Genomic DNA, 23463 nt, shown 5'->3' on the forward strand with positions numbered 1-23463 from the left:
GCCCCACCCCAAAATCAACTCAATTCACCCCAATTTCACAGCAAAAATCTGACCCAACCTAATTAACAGCTTCACGCCCCCACGTCACAGCAAGGTTCAACCCCTCTAATCGACCGTCTGCCCCCCAAATCAGAGCATGGTTCTACCCCATTTGACAGAAAGATAGCACCCCCTTGAAAGGAACAGGATTCACCCTCAAATTGGTGGGGTTCCCTCGCCAATCACAGCCAGATTCACCCCAATTTCATAGCAGCACCCAGCCCTGAAAACTGACGGATTCACCCCAATCAGACTGGATGTTTCAGGCCCCCCCCAAACTGACGGATTCGCCTTCATTTCACAGCGGGATTCCTCCCCCAAAATAGGCAGAATGCACCCCCAAATCCCAACTAGATTCAGCCCCATTTCACAGCAGGCGATCACCCCCCGAAATGAACAGGATTCACCCCAAGGCTGGCAGCATTCACCCCAAAATTTCCAAGCAGGACGTCGCGCCCAATCTGACTTTGAGCCACCCCTCTCAAATTCACCCCGAAGTTTCACGATCCACTCCCCCCCAGGCTGGACATAAGAGAGTTCTGGACCCTTCCCTGCTCCATAGTCTCTGGGCCTCTGAGATTCCTGCTACCCCTCCGATGTGGGGATGGGACACCTCTCTTTTTTGGGGGGGCTGTTTAATGGTGGGGGTGCATGTCTGTACTCCTCTATTGTGGCCTGACTCACTCCGGGCCCAGGAACTGACAGAGCGTTGTCTCCATGCTGACGTCCCCTACCCTGAACCCCAAAATGTGTGTGGTGTCCCCTGCCCCCCGGAAAAGGTGGTCTGGCCCCATATGCCCTATATGGGCCCTGTGTGGTTATTGTGCAACACCCCTATCGGCCACCAGGGGGCATCCAAAGAGCGGGGAATGGCCTGGACGCCTGGGTTCTCCACTGGAGGGGGCAGGCGGGGGGAGCTGTGCCACCAGATCAGAATGACAGACCAGGAGCGAATGTGCTGTTCCACTTTATTAATGACGCTCTATTAATTCTACATGATTAAGCCCAGTTTGGGGGGGGTGGGGGGCAGAAGGGGGCAGGTTCCCAGCCGTGCTCTGGAAAAGGGGGGCCCTTTTCATTCCTCGTCGTGGAGCTTCTGGAAGAAAAAGAAAAAGCAGGGAGGAAAGGGCGAGGGGGAAGGAAAAGAAAGAAAGAAAGAAAGAAAATGAATGGAAAATACCGAGGGATGTGAAGAGAAAGGCTGAGTGACGCCCTCGGTATGAGAGGGTCAGAGCCGGGGCTGGAGTCTCTGGGTTGGGCCAGCCAGACCGAGCGCCGTACCCCCCCCGGCTCTCCTCCCCGCAGGTTCCCGCGGCTCACCTTCCCCCCAGCGTCACGGCTCTTGGCCCGCAGCTTGTTGACCTGGGACTCGGCGATGTCGGCCCGCTCCTCCGCCTCGTCCAGCTCGTGCTGCACCTTGCGGAACTTGGCCAGGTTGGTGTTGGCTTGTTCCTCCTGCCGGGAGGGGTGGGGGGGGAGGAGGAGAGAGAGAAACCGGGGCGTTAACCTGCGGAACTGCCCGTCGCTGGGTCCGCAGCGGGCCCTGGACTCAGCTCTGCCCAGGGGAGGAGGAGAAAGTTCCTGCCTCACTGGGGGGCACAGAGAACAAAACGCATTGTGTTAACATGTGGAACTGCCTGCCACTGGATTTGCAGCAGATAAGAGCAGGGAAGGGCACCAAGAGATTACACCCGTCCATCCACTCTGCTGTCAACCTGTCCGTCCATCCAACCCCACCCATAACTATCCACCCCTCCTCCCGCACACCTGCCCGGGGTGGGCACAGAGAACAACAACTAACGTGTTCGCCTGCGGAACTGCCTGCCACTGGATACTCAAGCAGGCCCTGGTTCGGAGGGGGGAGGCAGGACTGGTTGGGATGAGGGGCCGGATACTCACCGCCTCCTCGGCCTGCCTCTTGTAGGCTTTGACCTTCAGCTGGAGCTTGTCCACCAGGTCCTGGAGTCTCAGCAGGTTTTTCTTATCCTCCTCGGTCTGAGGATGGAGGGGGGCGAGGGGGAGAGAGATGGGGGGTGGGGGTGGGGAAGCATTAGGATAACAGCGTCAGACTCACCCCCTGACCTCCCTGGCTGTGGGGTCTCTAGCTCCATTTGGAAACCATCTGGATTCCAATCTCCAGAGCCCATCCAGAACGGGTCTAGGTCAGATGGAGACCTGTGCAGAGCTGGATGTTGGGGGGGGGGGATAATGTGGGGAGGGTCTGGAGTCTGGTTCTAGAAAGGAAGGGTGGGTGGTGAGGCACGACGGTCTGGCTCTAGATCAGAGGGGGCCAGGGAATCAGGACCCGTTTAGTTCAAGATGAAGAGAAGGAAGATCCAGACTCAAACTTCTCTCCCCACTGGAAAAAGTGCCTGAGAATGAAAAACCCGGTGGGGAGTTTATGCTTTGGTTCTAGATGCAAGACGGGGGCAGGAGGTTCTAAAGTCCTGTTCTGGAATTAGGAGCAATGGTCTAGAAGCAGTAGATGCAGATCTGGAGTAGACATTCTAGATCAGGAGACCACCCGGAGTAGATGTTCCAGATCGGGCAACTAAAACAGCGAGTAGATGTTCCAGATCAGGGGGGTCACCTGTAGCACATGTGCTAGATCAGGAGAACACTGCCTTGAACAGATGTTCTAGATCAGGAGCATACCCCTGGAGTTTTCCCCCAGATGCCTCCCCTGCCCCCAGGCACCTGGTAGGTGAGCTCCTTGATGCGCCGCTCACACTTCCTCATGCCCTTGATGCTCTCCGCGTTGCGCTTCTGCTCCGACTCCAGCTCGTTCTCGAGCTCCCGGACCCGCGCCTCCAGCTTCTGCAGCTGCTTCTTGCCCCCTTGAGGGCCAGCTGCTCCGCCTCATCCAGCCGCAGCTGCAGGTCCTTGATGGTTTGCTCCATGTTCTTCTTCATCCGCTCCAGGTGGGCGCTGGTGTCCTGCTCCTTCTTCAGCTCCTCCGCCATCATGGCCGCCTGCGGCCAGAGAGAAGGGTCATTCCTTCCCCCTGGGCCAGCCAGTCCCCTGCGTCCTGGGACTGGATTGAAGCTGGCGCCCCATTGAGGGGAAAGGCCCCTCCCCATCCCATTTCCCAGCGCTCACGTCGGTGATGGCTTTCTTGGCCTTCTCCTCGGCGTTCCTGCACTCCTGGATGGCCTCCTCCACCTCCGTCTGCAGCTGGGACAGATCCACCTCCATCTTCTTCTTCTGGTTGATCAGGCTGGTGTTCTAGGGGAACACAAGGGGCGTCAGGGGGAAAACAGTTGTCATCTGGTTATCAAGATCTCTGCTGCCCTGTTCTAGGTCTTCTTTCTAGAGGAGCATCTGGAATCCATCTGGAACCAGGATGAAAAGCTGTATGGGAACCCTCCAGGGACAGTGTTCTAGATCACAAAGTGGCTCTGAGCACAGACGTGCACTGGATTCAGGACCCACCGCTCGGCTCTAGATAACAAACAGGGCTAAAAGTGCGACCGTTATAGTGGGTTCTAGATAACTGTGCTTAATGCAGACCAACGGTCATGCTCTAGAACATGGGAGAGGGAGCGATTGACAGCAGTGTTCTAGACTGTCCTATTGGAGTTAAAAGAGGAGGATTGATATGCTAGACCATCATGGAATAAGCCTGATGTCTTCGTTCTAGGCAGCTGTTCTAGAGCGAGTGGGATTTCTGTGCTGGCGAAATGAACTGGGGGCTGACGCGATAGATCCTCGCCCTGGGGAACCCACATGCCCACGGTCCCAAACGAAGAGAATTCGAGATGCGGCTGCTCTGGAGCACCACATTCTAGATCACTCCGGCTGCTGCGAATGAGCGTCCCGTGGAGAGGAGATTGGGGCAAAGGCCCAGCACCCAGAGGTGGGGGGCAGACATCCGGGTGTCCCCGTCTCTCCCACCTGGGTGTGGAGCAGCTGGACTCTCTCGCTGGCTTCTATCAACTCCTGCTCGGCCAGTTTCCGGGCACGCTCCGTCTGCTCTACCACGGCTCGCAGCTCCTCCAGCTCGGCCTGCAGCAGGGAGTTCCGCCGCTCCACGATGGCGATGTTCTCCTTCAGGTCCTCGTTGGCCCGGAGACAGTCGTCCAGGTGCAGCTGGGAATCCTGTGGGACGAAACATGCAAGGCTACCAGAGACCCCTCCCCAGCCAGCCAGTCCCCCACCGTGGGTCCAGGTGGGAGCCTGTGCCTTCTACAGGGGAAAGGCCCCTGGGCCCATTCCCTGCCCCCTCTGTTACCTTAAGATGGGTCTGAGTGGCCTTAAGGTGGCTCTGGGCCTCGGCCGCCATGCGGTTGGCGTGGCTCAGCTGGATCTCCATCTCGTTGAGGTCGCCCTCCATCTTCTTCTTGACCCTCAGGGCCTCGTTGCGGCTGCGGGTCTCGGCGTCCAGCGAGGTCTGCAGCGAATCCACCACCCGCAGGTGGTTGCGCTTCGCCTGCTCCATCTCCTCGTCCTTCTCCGCCAGCTTCCGCTCGAAATCCGCCTTGATCTGGTTGAACTCCAGCTGGGCCCGCAGGATCTTTCCTTCCTCGTGCTCCAGGGAGGCCTTGGGAAGAGGACGAATGAGAGAGAGATGAAAGAACCGGTGCACGAGAGCAGGAGTGAAACACCAGGGGAAAGGATGGAGTGAAATACGATGTAAAGAACGAGTCAGTGAATGAGAAGAGGAATGAACGAAGGGGACAGACACAGGGAGGATGAGCTGGAGAAAGCTGGCCCAGGAGAGACAGACAGACTGACCCAGCTGGCGCCCCTCACCTCAGCCTCCTCCAGCGCCGTCTGCAGCTCCATCTTCTCTGCCTCCAGCTGCTTCCGCACCTTCTCCAGTTCGTGCAGGTTCTTGCCTCCCTCGCCCAGCTGCTCTGTTAGGTCCGAGATCTCCTCTGCGGGGGGAGAGAGACGGCGCTGAGCGGGGCCGGAGGGTGCAGGGAGTGGGGCACGGGTGGGGGGCACGGGCGGGCCGGGGGCCTCTCACCCTGCAGGTTCTTGTTCTCCCTCTTGAAGGTCTCCAGATGCTCCAGCGACTCCTCGTAGGCGTTCTTCAGCTTGAAGAGCTCGGTGCTGAGCGACCGGGCTTCCTTCTGCGAGGACTCCAGCTCCATCTGCGACTCCTCGAACTTCTGCTTCCACTCGGCCAGGATCTGGGGAGGAGGGACGTGGGGGCCGGGGAGAGTCACCTCGATAGAGGAACCCTCTGCCATTTCCCCCCCCGAGATTTCGGACCTCTTCTCGCTCCCTTTCTCTGAGCACTGCCCCGTTCTCTCTCTCTGTGGCTGGCTCTAGGCTTGGGAGGATTGGCTTTTGATCGCTCGACGTTGGCGACGTGAATTTCGCCGCGCGCACGCCGACCCGTAAAAAAACAATTCATCTTAATGTGCAGCCAGGCACAGGACGAAAAACCCGGCTTGGGGAACGATTCACGTTCGATTTCAGGATCTTGACTTGCTGTGTTCTGCCTTGTGACACTGACAGGCCACGTTTTAACGGTCCTAACACACTTAACCTTTTTGTCTCTCTACGTCGGCTGCCGTTAAGTAACGAGCATCACCCCACCCCCCACCCGGAGTGTCTGACCTCTGGCGCCAGGATTTCCAGCAAGTGTCAAAACTGAAATCAAGGAAAATAAAAATAAAACCCATGATTCTGTGGCCCCCATCAAAATTGAAACTGATTTTAAAAAGCTTAAAAATAAACAGCAACATTATCTGTTGGAATTAAAAAATAGTATTCTGCCAAGCCTAGTTTTCTCTTTCTTTCTTTCTTTCTTTCTTTCTTTCTTTCATCTTAATCCCGGTTTGTGCTATTTCACTCATTCATTAGCTTTTTTTCTTTCTTTCTTCGCTTCCTTGACCCTATTTCTTTGATTCATTTATTGTCTCAACTTTATTCTCTTTCTTTGCTTTGTTTCATTCTTTCCTTCCTTCATTCGTTGTTTCTTTGCCCTATTTCTTTCCTTCATTGTGTCCTTCGCTTGCTTTCTTTTCCTTAGTCTTTTCTTTCTTTGTTCCTTGACTCATTGCATTCATCTTTCTTTGCTCTTTTGCATTCTTTACTTTCTTTTTTCTTTATTCTATTTCCTTCCTTCCTTCCACTCTATTTCATTCATGCTTGATTTCTTTATCTCTGTTTTATTCTCTCTTCCTTTGGCCCTGCTTCACTCTGTCTTTGCTCTACTCCATCCCTTCATGCCCCACACCCTCTCTCTCTGTCCCCCGCCCAACCCCACCTTGTCGAAGTTCCTCTGCTTCTTGTCCAGGGCGGCTGCGGCGGCGTTCGACCGCTCCACGTCCGCCATCAGGTCCTCGATCTCGTTCTGCAGCCGGTGCTTGGTCTTCTCCAGCGACGAGCACTTGGCATTCACGGCCTCCACGGCCTCCTCGGCCTCCTGCAGCCGCTGCGCCAGCTTCTTCCTGCCCCCCGGGGGAGCGATAGACACCGTCAGGCACCACGGAGGCACCTGGCCCCTCCCTCAACCCCCTGGGCCGTGGAGTTATGGGGGGTTCCCAGCAGAAAATGCCTGAGACACTGGCCTGACGCCTGGGAACCTTTTTCTCTAGACCATTCTAGACAAAAAGCAACTCTAGTCCTCTGTCTCAGGTTCTACCATCCCCGCATGGAGCACCCCACTGCTCCAGATGTAACCCTTATCTCACATCAGTTTGCGCCTTTCTAGACTCACTTTGGAGCCAGCAGGCGTGGCCTCTACGTCCTTCCCAAGGTTCCTAGAGGAAGGTACAGACCATTCTAGGCCTCCCCCAGGGCAGATCTTGTCTCTGATATTCGAGACCAGAGGAGACCCAAGGAGTCAACGTGTTATTCTAGAACAAAGCACCCCGCTTAAAACTCCCTGAGTGCAGGTGAAAGGAGCGGACAGTCGTTGGCATTCTGGAGGACTGGTCTAGATTGCTCTAGAACGCTCCCTGAGTTCCATAGGACAGTCTAGCTCACTTTTCCAGCAGGGTTCCCAAGCTCCATCCTGAGGTTCAAGGACAAAATCCCCGTGACCCATCCTCAAAACCGGGCCAGTGAAGATCTGAAACTATCTTTGAACATCCTTATTTTAAACTGGTCTGGAGCACACTTTCCCAGAAAGGGCCACTTCGGCTCCCAATCAATGGCCCCCTTGGCCTGCCGTAAGCCCCCTTGGATATAGCTCCCGGCGGTCACGAAGCACGGCCCTTGTGTAGCCCCGTGCAGTTCTAGGTTCATCTAGAACGCTCACCCCAGAACAGAGTCCACATTGCACCTGCCGTTCTAGAGCCAAGGCGAGGTGTCCCCATCACAGCACCTCCCTTGGGTGTGGAGAGGAACCCACGCAACAGCTGGTGCTTCTGATGTTCTAGACCGCTCTAGGTATGGAGCAGGAACTCCCCAGCCCTGTTTGCGTCTGACCCACCTACCTTCGTGCTGGGACCTGGGGGGTGGGCGTCTCTCCTCCAACCAACAAGCTTTTCGCTCGTCTTATACGCTACGAGTGAAAATATAACCCGAGCCAAAAGCTTCCCCGTTAGAGGATGCGGCTGAGAACCCCAGTGTCCGGGGCCAAGAGGGGAGGGGGTGGCTGGGAGAAGGAGGGAAGGGAAGGAAAAGGAACCGTGGAGGGACTGAACCTGGATAGACCCCTCCCCGCCTCCCCCTCCCCGCGGCTCCGGCCGGCTCTCACTTGGCCTCCTCGAGCTCCTCCGTCCTCTGGATGGCGTCCGTCTCATACTTGGTCCTCCACTGCGCCACCTCGGAGTTGGCCTTGGAGAGCGAGCGCTGCAGCTCGGCCTTGGCCTCCGTCTCCTCCTCGTACTGCTCCCGCAGCAGGTCGCAGTCGTGCCGGGCCGACTGCAGCGCGTGGGCCAGGGCGTTCTTCGCCTGGAGGGGGCGGGAGATGGAGAGCTCTGCTGGTGCCCCTCACTCCCAGCCCGGGGCTCCCCCCCACCAGGAATGCCAGCGCCCCACTTCCCCAACCCGCTGCCCCTGGCTATCGTATCACCTTGGCTTCCTCCTCCAGCTGTCTCCTTAAGTCCTCCATCTGCTGGGTGTAGGACTGTTTGCCGCGGGTCAGCTGGGCGATCAGGGCCTCCTTCTCCTCTAGCTGGCGGGACAGTTCCCCTGTGGGAAGCAGCGAATAGAAATTGGGCAATGGTTGGGTCACAGTTATGATGATAATTAGTGCTAGTGGGTTAGGGATATGGGTATAATAGGGGTGAGTGAATTGGGGGATAGTTAGGGTGAGTGGGTTAAGGTTAGGGGTATAATTAAGGTTAGTGCATTAGGGTTAGGGGTATAGTTAACCTGAGCGGGTTAAGGATATAGTGGTATAGGTAGGGGAGTGGGTTAGGGTTAGGGGATAGTTAGGGTGAGTGGATTGGGGTATAGGTAGGGGAGTGGGTTAGAGCAATAGTTAAGGTGAGTGGGTTAGGGGTATAGTTAAGGTGAGTGGGTTAGGGTTAGGGTGAGTGGCTTTGGGGTATAGGTAGGATGAGGGGGTTAGGGTGAGGGGAATAGGTAGGGTGAGTGAGTTAGGGGATAGTTAGGGTGAGTGGGTTAGGGGATAGTTAGGGTGAGTGAGTTAGGGTTAGAGCAATAGTTAAGGAGAGTGGGTATGGGGTATAGTTAAGGTGAGTGGGTTAGGGTTAGGGTGAGTGGCTTTGGGGTATAGGTAGGATGTGAGGGTTGGGGTATAATTAGAGGTAGTGGGTTAAGTTCACAGGCTTAGGAAGGGTTTACAGCTAGTGGTTAAGGCTGGTGCAAGACTAAGATAATGGTTCGAGTGAAGATAAGCATGAATGATTAACGTTAGGATGGGGGTGGAGTCTCAGGGGTCAGAGGGAGGGGCCTCACCATTCTCCGTCTGCAGCTTCGCTCTCTGGGTGTTGGTGTCATTCAGCGCTCGCTGCGTCTCCTCCAGTTTGGCCCGGTGCTCAGCCGCCTGGTCCTCTAGTGTGCGGGAGAGCTTCTCCAGGCTGACCTGGGGGAGCGGGGGAGGAAGGGGGGAGACACAGGGGAACAAACGGGGTTAGGGTGTAGGGTTTGGGTTGGGATTAAGGGGTGGGGGAATGAGGGGGATGACATATCAGCCCTGGTCCCTCCATCCCTCAGCCTGCCCCCCGGGCACCTTGGCTTTAAGCACCTGTTCTAAATCGGCATAAGTGGCTCCTCCCCCACTGAGGCTCCGCCTCTCCATTCTTAGCTCCGTCCACCGCCTGTGGCCCCACCCCCCTCTTTGGGTCTGCCCCCCATTCTCCCGGGCACCTTGGCTTTGAGCAGCTGCTCCATGTTGGAGCTGACGTCGTCCAGCTCCAGTTTGAGCTCGCTCTTCTCCTTCTCCAGCTTCTGCTTGACCCGCTGCAGGTTGTCGATCTGCTCGCCCAGCTCGGCCGCCGAGTCGGCGTGCTTCTTGCGCAGGGTGGCGGCCGTGGCCTCGTGCTGCAGCGTGGCCTCCTCCAGGTCCCGCCGCATCTTCTGGAACTCTGCCTCCCGCTTCTTGTTCAGCTCGATCTGCACCGAGGTGGCCCCGCCCGCCTCCTCCAGCCGCTCGCTGATCTCCTCCAGCTCCCGCGACAGGTCCGAGCGCAGCTTCTCCACCTTGGCCCGGGCCGTGCGCTCGGCCTCCAGCTCCTCCTCCAGCTCCTCGATGCGCGCCTGCAGCCAGAGAGAGACCCCCGCCTTAGACACCTTACGTTCTACAGCAGGCAGGGACGCCTAGAACGTCCTAATCCTTATCTAGAACACCAGGATCTAGATTAGCAGGCAGGGACGCGGGGGGGGGGAGGGTATAGGAGCAAAGGAATACAACTTCCTAATCCTCATCTAGAACAGCCAGGATCTAGATCAGATCTGGGTTCTAGAAACAAAAGGACTCATAGATTTATAGATTTCTCTGTCTGGAGGGAGGAAAACGAAAGTTTCCTCAGATCACTGTTGAGTAGCTAGTGTTCTAGACCAGAAAGAAGATCTGGGTTCCAGAGGCACAGGGAGTGTGAACCCAGAATTGGAGTTCTATAGTTAGTTCTAGAGTCAAGTCAAAAGCATCCCAAAAAGAGCCTCTGTTTCTAGAGAAGAATGGAGGGAAATGAGTTTTCTAGAGGGGAAGGGAGGGGCATTCTACAGCAAGAGAAAGGCGCCAACCTGCAGCTCCTTCAGCTTCTTCTGGAGCTGCAGGCCCAGTGCTTGCTCATCCTCTATCTTGCTGTTCTGCTGGTTGATGTCAAACTCTTTCCTGCAAAGAGATTTAGAGAGGTGAGTCCCCCTCTATGCTCCAGAGCACAATGGGACTGTGCAGAGAACAACACTCCTACTTTTTCAGCTTCTCTTCCAGCTGCAGCTTGTCATTCTCCAAATCCATGACGTTCTCCTGGGTCAGCTTCAAGTCCCCTTCCAGCTTCCTCTTGGCTCGCTCCAGGTCCATCCGGATTTTCTTCTCCTGCTCCAGGGAGCCCTCCAACTGAGAGAGAAAAAGGTGTGCTAGTGGTAAAACGTTCCTCTGCCAGGAATTCCCAAACTCAGCCTGGACATTCAACCCAGCTCAACCCAACCCAATCCAACTTTGAGGACACCCAATTCAACCCAACCCATCCTTGAGGACACCAACCCAACCAGTCTTGAGGACACCCAACACAACACAACCCAACCCAACCCAACCAGTCTTGAGGACACTCAACCCAACCCAACCTTGAGGACACCCAACCCAACCAGTCTTGAGGACACTCATCCCAACCCAACTTTGAGGACCCACCCAACCCAACCAACCCAACCAGTATTGAGGACACCCAACCCAACCTTGAGGACACCCAACCATTCAATCCAAGTCCTAGCTCCATGGTGGAACATTGTGGTCAGCACTGACTGTGTATGGAGAATAACCCCTACTGAGTCCCCCGACCATGCTCCCTGCAGCAGAGTGCCTCCTGCAGGTCTAAGATATACTCACATCATCTGCCTGCTGTTCCAGCTTGAGTTTGGCTTTGGTCAAGCTGTTGACCTTGTCCTCCTCCACCTGCAGGTCGTCCAGCGCTTGCTGGTGGGCTTCCTGCAGTGACTTCTTCTCCTTGGTCAGCTTGGCTATTATCTCATCCAGCCCAGCCATCTCTTCCGTCAGGTTCTTCACCTGGTGGGGAAGGAATCTGGGATGTGAGGATTCTGGGATGAACGGGTCTGGAGCCAAATGGGATATCCCAGGTGGGGTCCTCACTTTGTTCTCAACCCACCTGCCCTTGTGTGCACCCAGCCCAGCTCAACCAGCCTGAGGGAGACTCAGTCTCTCCCAATCAGTCTTGAGGAGACTCATCCCACCCCACATAGCCTTCCAGCCACTCATCCCTTCTACATCTTCACCTTGTTCTCCGTGGCGTGTTTCTCCTTCTCCACCTTGGCCAGGGTCAGCTCCAGGTCATCAATGTCCTTCTTGAGCTCCGAGCACTCGTCCTCCAGTTTCCTCTTCTTGGCTGTCAGCTCCGCATTCATCTCCTCCTCGTCCTCCATTCGCTCTGTCAGCTCCTTCACCTTGGCCTCCAGCTGGATCTTGTTCTTGATCAGCTGGTCGCAGCGCTCCTCAGCGTCGTTCAGGTTGTCCTGCTCCTGTCAGTGGAAGAAAGGAATGGGGAAAAGAAAGCTCCCATGGACTGTGGGGCATGGACAAGATTTGGTGCACAGGGCTCCCCTTACTCAAAGCTGGGGGGCACAGGGCTTCCCATTGGGGTGTGTGAGGCTCAGATGGGGCTGGGGGTACCTTGTCACTCATGGATGGGGGGGCAGGGAAGGACTGAGAGGGCTCATGGACCATAGGGCTCAAAGGGGATTCAGGGTGGGGACCCCCATCTCTTAGAGTCCAACCAGTCATGAGATCAACACAACGCCATGGGCCATGGTGGCTGGGGGGATCTGGGGTAGAGGGATCCCCCCATCACTCACAGCTTGCACTTGCAGCTGGAGGTCGTTCTTCTCCTGCAGCAGGGAGACCATCTTCTCCTCCAGCTCCTTCCTCCGGGCCTCCGACTTCTCCAGCGCCTCCTTCAAGCGCCCAAACTCCTCCTTCATGGTCTGCCAGGGAAGGTTCAGATCAAAGGGACCAGAAAGCCCAGTATCGCCCCACCCCACCCCATGCAGACCAGGGAGCCCAGTTTATCTATGAATCCATCCATCCATCCACACCTCCATCCCTATCCCTTCCTCTGCAATGGCCATCCATATCCACCCGATCTATAGCTACCACAAAGCGGTTGCAATATTTTCCATCTCCCCTTGAGCAAAATAATTTTCACTGCCAGAGCAAAACCAGAACTGAACCCACCCTGCCAAGGGAGCAGTCACCGTCACGGGGCGGTCTTCAGTTCTTTCTGCTGAGCAGCCACCTTGGTGCTGGCAACCAAATAATTCCCCCAAATAAATCCAGTCAACCTAGAACCCAGCAGAGCTTTAGTATGGCCTAGAACCCGTCTCTTTTTCCCGTTCAGTTCCAAGTGACTTACAACAAAGTTGTGTGTTGCATTTGACCTAGCTATGAGCTCCTTTCCCTAAGTAATTCCAGGTGACCTAGAACCCTGTATATGAGCTAGAACGTATTTCTCAAGCCAGGTTCAGCTAACCCAGAACACAGCACCTCAAACAGAATAGACCCCGTTGAATTAGAACTCAGCGTTAGCTGCATGTGACATAGAACCCAGCTGATCAAACTGAATAGTTCCAGATGACCTAGAACACAAGTACAGGCTAATTCGACCTAGAACTCAGTCCCTCATCTCAAACAATTCAAACTGCCCTAGAACTCAGCTCCGTTTTGTATTTGACCCAGAACCCCTTATCCATAACCAAGCGGTTCCAGTCTATCTAGGCATCTGAGGCTGCGTTCAGACAAGAACCCATGTTTGTGGCACAAACTTAGAACCCAGCTTTGCAAACATGTGACCTAGAACTCATCTTTTCCTGACCGACTTGCATTTGACCTAGAGCCCACCTCTGTTCCTGAGCAGTCATGGTTGCAATGGGCCTAGAACCCATCTCAATTTCCTCAGCAGTTCCTGGTAATCCAGTTCCCCAGACCCATTGCAGCCCCTACTCCCACCCTGTGGCCCCACCTGCATCTCCTTCTCTGTCTCAGCACTCTTCAGGAGCGGCTTGATCTTGAAGTAGAGTTTCATCCAGGGCCAGTTCTTCACCCCCATGAAGGCCCGGATGTTCCACTGTATCACCAGCAGGGCGTCCCTGAAGGGGGGGCAGAAGGAATCAATGAGGGTGATGCCGGCCCAGATGGGCCTCCCCAAAGTTCAGCGGTCAGGGGGAGAGAGGAGCTCAGCCTCTGTGAGCTGTTCATGGCCGTCTTCTGGGATCCAAGCAACTCGTTCCACCCAATGGCCGCACCAAATTTCGCTGATTTGGGAGGGCCCTCACTGGGGGTGCGTATGGGGTTCGGACCCATCTATGTGGTCTCCCTGGGCAGACCCCTGCCTGGCCCCACGCAAACTGGCCCAGGAGGGCCTGTGCCCCCTCTCACCGGCGCTCCAAGATCTTCTTGAACTCAATGCGCATGAGCTGCCCCCGCGCCTGGGCCTGGATACGGGTGATGATCCGGGACAGGCGCTCGTCCCTCATCTCTTCCAGCAGCCCCAGCAGCCCGGCCTTGAAGAACACCTGTGGAGGGGGAGAATAGATAGATAGATAGATAGATAGATGGGTTAGGGATAGATGGGTGTGTATGGGGATAGATAGTTAGATAGATAGATAGATAGATGGGTGTGTATAGGGATAGATAGATAGATAGATAGATAGATGCTCCACCCACCCCCCTAGGCTCCTCCCCCTCACCTTGGTGTGCCCGAATTTGTACTGGTTGGAGTCGATATCGAGGGAGCCCAGCAGCTTTTCTGCCCCCTTGCGGCTGTCGATGAATTGGCCCTCGGGGATGGCCGCAGGGTTCAGGATACGGTACCTGGGGTGGGGAAAGGGGTCATTAGTGACCCCAGATTTCTGAGCTCACCCCCATGCTGTGAGCATCCCTGCAGCAGTGCCCCCGGGGGGGCCAGACCCACCTCTGCCTGAAGTCCCCGTAGAGGATGCGGTTGGGGAAGCCCTTCCGGCAGATGCGGATGCCCTCCAGCACCCCGTTACAGCGCAGCTGGTGCATCACCAGAGGGTTGTCCATCACCCCTGGGGGGGGCGGGGAAAGAGGGGGGTCACCCCAGGTCAGTGCTGGCCCCACCCCTTCACACTGCCCACTCTCCCTGTCTCTCACCCCTTCCCCACAGCCCCACCCATGACATTTTAACCCCTCCCCTTAATCCCTTAACTCCACCCCTTCTCCTAAGCCCCTCCCCTTCCTCTTAGCCCTATCCATCATAAATAAGTCACACCCATTTGCTTTTTAGTCCCATCCCCTCTGTTATATGCCCCTCTAGCCCCACCCCTATTCCTTTAGTCATTAGCCACACTCCAGTACTTTTAACTATGCCCCCAACCACTTAGCTCCACCCCATTCTCTTAGCCCCTCCCCATGCGCCTAAACCAGACCCGTCACCCAGTCCTTTTGCCCTTGAGCCCCTCCCATCCTGCCAAGGCCGACCCCATTCTTTGAGACTCGCCCCTATATCTGTAGCCACACCCCCTGTCTTTAGCCACGCCCTTCCCCTCAGAAATCCCCGCCCCCCCTCACCCGGCGCCTTCCGCTCGTTGGGGATGATGCAGCGTACGAAGTGGGGGTGGGTGGTTTTGAGATTCGCCATCAGCTTGTTCAGATTCTCCTGGGGGGCGGGAGGGGAGGCGGGGTCAGTGTGGCTGGTTGGGTCCAGGGAACCCCCACTCCTGGGAAGGCCTCATAGGGCAACACCCTCCCTCCTCCTTCCCAGTATTTCCCTTCCCCTTTTGCCCCCTCCATTCCCATGGGCACCTCCCTCCCCTAATGCAAATTCTTCCCCTCACTGAGGTTCCCCTTCCCCACAATCTGCCCTCCCCGGGTCAAGGGGTGTCGGGGGCTCATACCCGATGCAGCGCTGAGACCGTCTGGAAGGAGGAGCCTTTCTTCTTGGCTCCCTTCCCCTTCCCTCCATCACCGCCTGCAGGGGAGAGAGCACAGGAAAGGGGGCATGAGATGGGCAGGGAGGGAGGGGGCAGGTTGGGGGGTTGAGGCTGTTCTGTCCCTTGTTGGGTATCTCTCTCTTCCCATCTCCCCCATCCATTCACCCCATCCATTTATCTGTCCCCCATTCCTCCTTCCATCCATTTATCCCATTCCATCCATCCATCAAACCTCCCCTTATCCATCCATCCATCCATCCATCCATGACCACACCCATCTCCATCCATCCATCCATCGATGACCACGCCCGTCTCCATCCATCCATCCATCCATCTTCCCTACCTCTTTCCACATCCCCTCCCATTCCTCCATCTTTCTCTCTCACCCCGCCCTGTTTTCTCACCGGTCTCAGACCCGGCGTAGTTGGCGAAGAGGAGGGCGAGGAGCTTGAGGGCAGATTTCTGGTAGAGCCCCACCACCGTCTCGTTGAGCGGGTCCTTGTTCTTCTGCAGCCAGCCATTGATGTTGTAGTCCACTGTGCCGGCGTAGTGCATGAGGGAGAAATGTGCCTCCGGCTTCCCTTTGATGTTCCGCGGCTTCCCGAAGTTTCCCGACTTGCCCAGGTGGTTGTCGTAGAGCTTGGCCTTGAAGGTCATGTCCGTCGCCTTGGGGAACATGCACTCCTCCTCCAGGATGGACATGATGCCCATGGGCTGGTGGAGGGGATGATGAGACGAGGAGGGAAGGGATGGATGGATGAAAAAAGAAGAGATCAGTTTTAAGATTGCGACGGGCTGCCTCAAGGAGGTGAGGCATGGGGAATGGCAGAGGTCTGCTCAGGCTCAACTTTTATACCTGACCTGGACCTAAATTAGGCCCAAGTTTGCCCGACCTGAGCCCAAGACGGTCAAGTTTTCTGACCCAACGCCATTCCTTGCCCCCAAATCTGAGTCAGTGCCGCCACTTCCTGCCCGTGGGCTTGGCACGGCACCAATGGGCGCGTGCCCTGTTCCTGCTGTTCCCCAACCCCTGCCATGCCGATGCCCAGGAACGGGGAGAAGAGCTGGCCCGATCTGAACCCAACACCTGTATCTGGGTCCCATCAGGTTCAGGTTGGCCTGCAGAGCTCTAGGATATGGGGCCTTGCCCCTATATGTGGTGCCAGCTCCTATTTGGCTGCCAGGCAGGGGCCTGGCTGTCTCAGGAGGCGGTACCTTCTCGATGAGGTCTATGCAGGCCTGCAGGTCCATGCCGAAGTCGATGAACTCCCACTCAATGCCCTCCTTCTTGTACTCCTCCTGCTCCAGCACAAACATGTGGTGGTTGAAGAACTGCTGCAGCTTCTCGTTGGTGAAGTTGATGCAGAGCTGCTCGAAGCTGTTGAACTAGGGGAATAAGAGACAAGTGAGAACACAGTACCGCCCCCTGCCCCTCGCTAGGGTGAGACCATAGAGACATCTGCTGAAGACATACCAGAGTGTAACTGCGCCTACCAAGCTATGCTTCCCTATGGAGCCACCTAATGGAGGAAGGGAGGAACTACACTACATTCCCTACAGTGCCCTCTGCTGGGGGAGGCTGGGGCTGGCGCAGCCAGGAGCTGCCCCCCAGCCAATGCTCCCATCTCACTCCTCACAGCGCCTCCTGCTGCGGGAAATCACTTACGTCGAAGATCTCAAAGCCAGCAATGTCCAGCACCCCGATGAAATACTGACGCGGCTGCTTCGTCTCCAGGGTGCTATTGATCCTGGTCACCATCCAGCTGAACATCTTCTCGTACACGGACTTGGCCAGGGCTCCGATGGAGTAATAAACCTGCGAGGGGTCGCCAGAGGCATGTCAGAGATGGGGAGGTGGGTAAGAGTTTGAGGAGAAAAGAATGGGGTGAGGGAGAGAGGGAGGAAGGGTGTGGGTGAATGGATGCATGGATGGATAGGTGGGTGGGTGGGTGGGTGGGCCGATGGATGGATGGAAGGAAGGAAGGGGGTTCTCACCTGCTGGACATTCTGCCCCTTGGTCACATACTCATTGCCCACCTTGACCCGGGGGTGGCACAGCCCCTTCAGCAGGTCGGCCGAGTTCAGCCCCATCAGGTAGGCGGATTTATCCGCGTCTGTGGGTAGAGAGACCCGCTCAGGCACCCGCCCCAGTTCTCCATGCGGCCCCCAACTCTCTGGAATACCCCCACACCCTGTGATCCCTCCACCCCCCTCCTGGATCTTCCCATGCTCTCCTGGTGGCCCCTCCTCCTTCTGTGTCCCCAGATAACCTTGATTGACCCCTCCCTGCCTGGCTTCCTCTCCGCAGTGGTGTCCCTCCCTCCCTCCCCCACGTGCCCGCCGCCCCACCCACCCTCGGTGCCGTCTGGCTCGGCCTGCTCCTCGCGCTGCTTCTGCTTGAACTTCATGTTCCCGAAGTGCATGATGGCGCCCGTCAGCTTGTAGACGCCGATCTTCTCCTCGGGGGTGAAGCCCAGCACGTCGAAGGCACTCTGGGGACAGGGGAGGGGAGGGACAGAGGGTCGGGCTCAGGAGTTGCATCTCCTCCTAGCCCCAACCCCAGGGCCGCACTGAAGCGTGCCGAGGGGCTCAGAGACTCTTCGGTGCGAGGGAGGGGACTGAGTGCTTGCCTCACCACTGTCCATCCGTCTGTCACCACATACGTCTCTCCATCCATCCATCCATCCATCCATCCCTCTACACCCCTTCTACCCGTCCATCCATCCATCCATCCCTCTCTCCCTCCCCCCCCACCCCATCTATCCATCCATCCATGTGTCCATCCCTCTGCACCCCTTCTATGCATCTGTCCATCCGTTCATTCCATCCCTCTCCCCACCCCATCCATCCATCCATCCATCCATCCCCATACACCCCGTCTATCTATCCATCCATCCATCCATCCCCATACACCCCGTCTATCTATCCATCCATCCATCCATCCCCATACACCCCGTCTATATATCCATCCATCCATCCATCCCCATACACCCCGTCTATCTATCCATCCATCCATCCATCCCCATACACCCCATCTACCCATCCATCCATCCATCCATCTCTTCATCCAGGCTGGCATCTCTCTGTTGATACAACCACCCTTCCCGTCCTAGTAAATCTGCCACCTCCCCTGTAATATATCATCTCCCAGTGGAGTTTTGCCCCGGGGTCAATGAGGCCAGGTTTCTCCCTGCCCCCTCCCCCCAGCCCATTGTCTCTCACGTCGGTGGCCATCAGCTCCTCGGCGTCATCGATGGAGGCGACAGTCACTTCTCCTTGGGAGACGAAGCTGTAGTCATAAGGGTTGTTTGTGATCAGCATCATGTCTGCTCCAGGGTGATGGTGAAGGGGAAAAAGAAAGAAAAGAAAGAAAGAAGTTAACGGCTGGATTGATTTTGAGGATTCCCTCGGAGCCCATAGCAGGCCCTGATCGTGGCCTCAGTAAACAGCCCCTTGCCATGGGCCATCTTCCCCACCCCAGCTCCCCTCACTGACTCACCAAGAAGTTCTGGCTTCTTGTTGGACAGGATCTGGTAGAAGATGTGATAGTTCCTCTCCGCATTGAGCTGGAAGATGACCCGGGATTTCTCCAGGAGATCTGATAGATAGATAGATAGATAGATAGATAGATAGATAGATAGATAGGAATGTATTGGGATAGACGATAGACAGACGGATAGACGGATGGATAGATAGACAGACAGACAGATAGACAGATGTGGCTGGACGGACAGACAGCGCTGAGAATGTTGACACTCATCTTACTCACAGGTCTCGATATCAGCTGACGCCAACTTTCCTGTCGCCCCAAAGTGGATCCGGATGAATTTACCCTAGAGAAAGCAAATGTGTGGGGTATTTCGGGTGTATCCTGTGGCGGGGGCGGGGACGTGGCAATTCAAGACCAGCCCCACTGACGCCTCCTAACCCAGACCGGGCCCCACAGAGCCTCCCGCCACTCCTGACACAGCCCCACAGATACCCCCAGACCCACCATAGATCCCCCCTCCCTGACGTTATCCCCCCCATAGAGACGCCCCAGACATCTCACCCCCGGTGCTTAATCTGTAACGAAAGAGGTGCTGGGGCACCATCAATTCACCCACTCCCACCCCCCACCACTCCCAGATACGCACGAATCGGGACGAGTTGTCGTTCCGCAATGTCTTTGCGTTGCCGAAGGCCTCCAGGGCAGGGTTGGCCTGGATGATTTGATCCTCCAGGGTCCCCTGGGGGGATGAAATGGGGGGTTAGAACTGGGTGCGGATCTACCCCCTGTGGGACACTGCCAGGTGGAAGCTTGCAGCACTGGGGGGGCAGGGGGGGCTATCACCTTGCTGGCGCTGGTCCCTTCTTTCTTGCGGTCGCTGATGGCTGCGATGCTGGCAAAGTACTGGATGACCCGCTTGGTGTTCACCGTCTTCCCTGCCCCGGATTCTCCGCTGGGGAGAGAGAAGGAGGCTGGTGACATGGTGGGGGGGACAGGAGGCAGCTGAGGCCCCCCCCGGGGGACAGTGGGGTGTGTGTGGAGGGGGAGGTACTCACGTGATGAGGATGGACTGGTTTTCTCGGTCTGGAAGAGAGAAGAGGGGTTAGCAGGCAACGGCGGGGGGTGCGAGGGAGATACGGAGTGTTGGGGACTGGAGGGAGGTGTGTGGGGCAGGAAATGATGCTGGGGGGTGGGGTGTCGGGGAGATGCACCACTCAGCATTTGCTGGTAGGTGTGCTTTTTACCGGCCAGCGTGGACACAAGCACCAATGGCTATAAACTGGCCATCAAACAGGTTAGGCTACTCCAATGGCTGGAGTCGGGACACCAGATGGGGGGTGGGTTTTGGAGTGGCTACAGAGATTTCTTTCCCAGGTGTCTGGCTGAAGGGGTCTTACCCATATGCTCAGGGTCTAACTGATCACAATATTTGGGGTCAGGAAGGCATTTCCGCCCGGTCAGATTGGCAGAGACCCCCCAGGGTTTTTCCACCTTCCTCTGCAGCGTGGGGCACGGGTCACTTGTACGTTTAAATTGGTGTAATGGTGGCTTCTCTGTAACTTGACGTCTTTAAATCAAGATTTGAGGACCTCAGGTAACTCAGCCAGAGGTCAGGGGGTCTGTGACAAGAGTGGGTGGGTGAGGTTCTGGGGCCTGCGATGTGCAGGAGGTCAAACTAGATGATCTTGATGGTCCCTTCTGGCCTTAAAATCTATGAATCTATGTGATGCAGATGATATGTGTGTTTGGGAGTGGGAGTGGGGGGGTTATGGTTAGGGGTATAGTTAAGGTCATGGTTTGGGGTATAGTTAAGGTTATGGCTAGGGGTATAGTGAAGGTTATGGTTAAGGATATAGTGAAGATTATGGTTAGGATACAGGTAGGGATACGGTTAGGTTCCTACCCGTCAGCATGTTCTGGTAGGCATTGTCGGAGATGGAGAAGATGTGGGGCGGGGCTTCACTTCTCTTCTTGCCCCTGTAGGCAGCCACCACCTCCGCGTTATAGACCGGCAACCACTTGTAGGGATTGATTGTCACGCAGAACAGCCCTGAGTAGGTCTGGAGAGAGGGAATGGGTTTGGGGGGAAGATGTAGAGAGAGAGAGAGAGGAGTCAGAGCAGTGGGGGGAGAGCACGGTGAAGAGATTAAGAACCTACCCTCAAGTGACTGAGAACTGAGGGAAAGGGTCAGTGCCATGCAGCGACTCCCCCTCCCCTGTTCTAGAACAGGAGACATCTCCCCATCCGTGATCTAGAATGGAATATAGTGCTTCCTCTCAGGTATAGAACTGGACATGCTCCCCTTCCCTGATCTAGAACTAGAGACACATTCATCTCTCCAGTCCAGACACATCCGTATCCCCATCTAGAATGGGATAAAAAAACCCTGCCCTGATCTAGACCCAGAGACACATCTATATAATTATTCTAGAACTAGAGACAGGCCCCCTACCTATAATGGAAGAAAACACCCCTTCCCTTATCTAGAATAGAAGACAATACCTCCTCCCTTGATCTAGAACATGAGATTCCAGAATGGAAGACTCTCATGGTCTGATCTGGAATGAGGATGGGGGGAAATGGTCTCTTCCCTGATCTAGAACAGGAGATGACACCTGTTCCTCGGTCTAAAGAGGAGGGGGTGCCCACCCCAGTCTAGAATATGGACACAACCCTCTCTTATGCTAGAACAGAAGGAAATTCCCCCTGATGTAGAACAGCAGATGATGCCCACCCTGATCTAGAGCAGGAGGCCACCTCCCTGCCTAGTCTAGAAGGCAGATGATGTCCCCCCTGATCTAGAAGGCAGCAACTCCCAGAGGGGCATAAATCAGGCTGGAGACCCCAGTAGTTCTCCCACCCCATAGGCACACCAGTAACGTGGGGCAAACCCCCCTTCTACGCCCCAGACTCACGTAGATCATCCAGGCGGCGTATCGCTCCTTGAGGTTGTAGAGCACAGCCGGCTCGTGCAGGAAGGTCAGCATGGCCATGTCCTCGATCTTGTCGAACTTGGGCGGGTTCTGCTGCATGATCTGATCCTCCTTCACCGTCACCGTCTGGGCAGGGGGCAGAGGGTCGTTTGGGGCGGCGGGAGGAGGGACGGCGGGGAAGCCGCCTCCCTCACCCTCAGCACCTCGCCAGCCCCCTCCCCATCTCTGTTGCTTCCCCATTTATCCCTTTAACCCCTGACCCCTGGACCAACCCCTCCCTCGCCCCATCCTCATCTTCGGCCTCTGACTCGCCTCCCCACGGACAACGTCACGCTTGCCCCCCACCGTGCCGTGCCCTGACTCCTTACAGTCCCCAGCACCCCTGCCACCCACAGCCCCACCGGGCCATCCCCCTTCCCCCACCGGCCCCCAGTGGCCCTCCCCCGGCCGGCCCCACCTTGCCATTCTCGGTCTCCACGGTCGCCTCCCCCCGTCCCGGCTGACGATCTTGCCCTTGACGAACTCCTCCTTCTCATCGGGCACGAAGCACTCACTGCGGATGTCGAAGACCCGGGTCTGCGCCTCCAGGCGCTCCTTGTCCGACTTGCGCAGGTAGGGGGCGGCCGCCCCGAACTCAGCCAGGTGGGTATCCGCCATGCTGGGGAGGGGGGAAAGGGTGGTGGTGGTGGGAGATGAGCAGGGAGGGCGCCCTCTGGTGGGAGCCCCCACCCACTGCACCGCCAGGGCCCACCAGCCCTGGGGGGTCACCCCCACCTAAATCCCCAGCCCCTCGGCTATGGGGCAGAAACTCACCTGGTTGGAGTCTCACGGGCGAGATTCAAATAGTCTGGAGGGGAGGAAAGAGAGAGACGGGGGGGGGCAGTTTAGAGTCTCCCCATGTAGCCTGAGCCCCCCCACCCAAATCCCCTGCCCAGCCCCCTCCCCTCTCCATAAGCCCCCTCCCCTCCTGCCCGCAGGCCCCCACTCCACCCACCAGCCCCCCACTTCCCACCTCCAACGCACTGTCCCCCCACTACTCCCAGCTACCCCCCTCACCCAGATGCCCCCTCTCCCCATCTGACCCCCCCTTCTCCCCTCCATTGGGGTGACAGGTCCCCGGCTCTCACTGCAGGCAGGTGGGGTATCCCGGAGCTCTGGTGAGATCTGGGCCGGCCGGGGCCCCTCACCCCCCCTTTATACCACTGCGCCCCCCCTGTCCCCGGGAGGAGCCGGTGCGAACGTGCCCATGAATGGAGCGGGTCACTGTGCAGCCCCCCTCACCCCCCCCCCGGGCTGCATTCCAGAGAGAGGCTGGGAGGGTCCCAGGGGCTGATAACGGGGGGGGGGCTGTCAGCCGGAGATGGGGGAGGGGGAGATGGAGGCGAGAGAAAGAAATCGCATTGTCCTGCGGGCTCCGCATGTCTCTGGTTTATTTTCATCTCTTCCTGCGGGGGGGGGGGGGGGTGTGAAAGAGACCGGCTACTGCCACCCGCCCCCCTCACGGAAGGCCCCTGGCACCACTAGCCCCCACTCCCCTCCCAGAGCCAGGGAGAGAACCCAGGCGTCGGGGCTGCCAGCCCCCCCCCCCACTCTAACCACTAGCCCCCACTCCCTCCCAGAGCCCCGAGAGAACCCAGGTGTCCAGTGCCCAGCCCCCCCGCTCTAACCACTAGAACCCACACTCCTCCCAGAGCCGGGGAGAGAACCCAGGCGTCCGGGAACCCAGCCCCCCCCCCACTCTAACCACTATCCCCCACTGCCCTCCCAGAGCCAGTATAGAACCCAGGTGTCTGGGCACCCAGCCCCTGCTCCAACCACTAGCCCCCAATTCTCTCCCAGAGCTGGGGAAAGAACCCAGGCATCCGGGCACCCCGTCCGTGTGACACAGAAGTCGAATCAGACGATTCTGTCCCATGTGATTAGTGTGAACCAAATTAACATTAAAAATAATAAAACCTGGGGGGGGGGCAGCTTTAAAGACTCAGGGGGCCTGTGAGATGGTGGGGGGG

The 23463-nt window shown here is 56.9% G+C and overlaps 1 protein-coding gene across 1 annotated transcript; it reads right to left on the reverse strand.

Annotated features, from left to right (window-relative positions):
- Positions 1–999: 999 nt before the first annotated feature.
- MYH6 (myosin heavy chain 6) lies at positions 1000–22114 on the reverse strand. The gene is given in 41 exon segments (XM_067533119.1): positions 1000–1135; positions 1360–1494; positions 1939–2034; positions 2737–2879; positions 2882–3011; positions 3139–3264; positions 3934–4137; positions 4271–4579; positions 4792–4916; positions 5009–5174; positions 6260–6443; positions 7697–7893; positions 8015–8133; positions 8866–8992; positions 9277–9666; positions 10153–10243; positions 10323–10468; positions 10955–11131; positions 11359–11601; positions 11935–12063; positions 13098–13224; positions 13514–13650; positions 13825–13948; positions 14049–14166; positions 14669–14756; positions 14995–15068; positions 15435–15744; positions 16246–16416; positions 16697–16846; positions 17026–17144; positions 17384–17522; positions 18253–18356; positions 18530–18628; positions 18800–18863; positions 19167–19259; positions 19364–19472; positions 19576–19603; positions 20424–20580; positions 21437–21580; positions 21912–21937; positions 21940–22114. Coding segments are annotated over 41 exon segments (5811 nt in total). The 5' UTR covers positions 22112–22114; the 3' UTR covers positions 1000–1114.
- Between the last annotated feature and the right edge of the window lie 1349 nt (positions 22115–23463).

Source organism: Emydura macquarii, unplaced genomic scaffold (assembly GCF_026122565.2).
Source record: "Emydura macquarii macquarii isolate MOO-44397 ecotype Brisbane River unplaced genomic scaffold, CSIRO-AGI_Emac_v2 contig_3322, whole genome shotgun sequence".
Lineage (NCBI taxonomy): Eukaryota > Metazoa > Chordata > Testudines > Chelidae > Emydura > Emydura macquarii.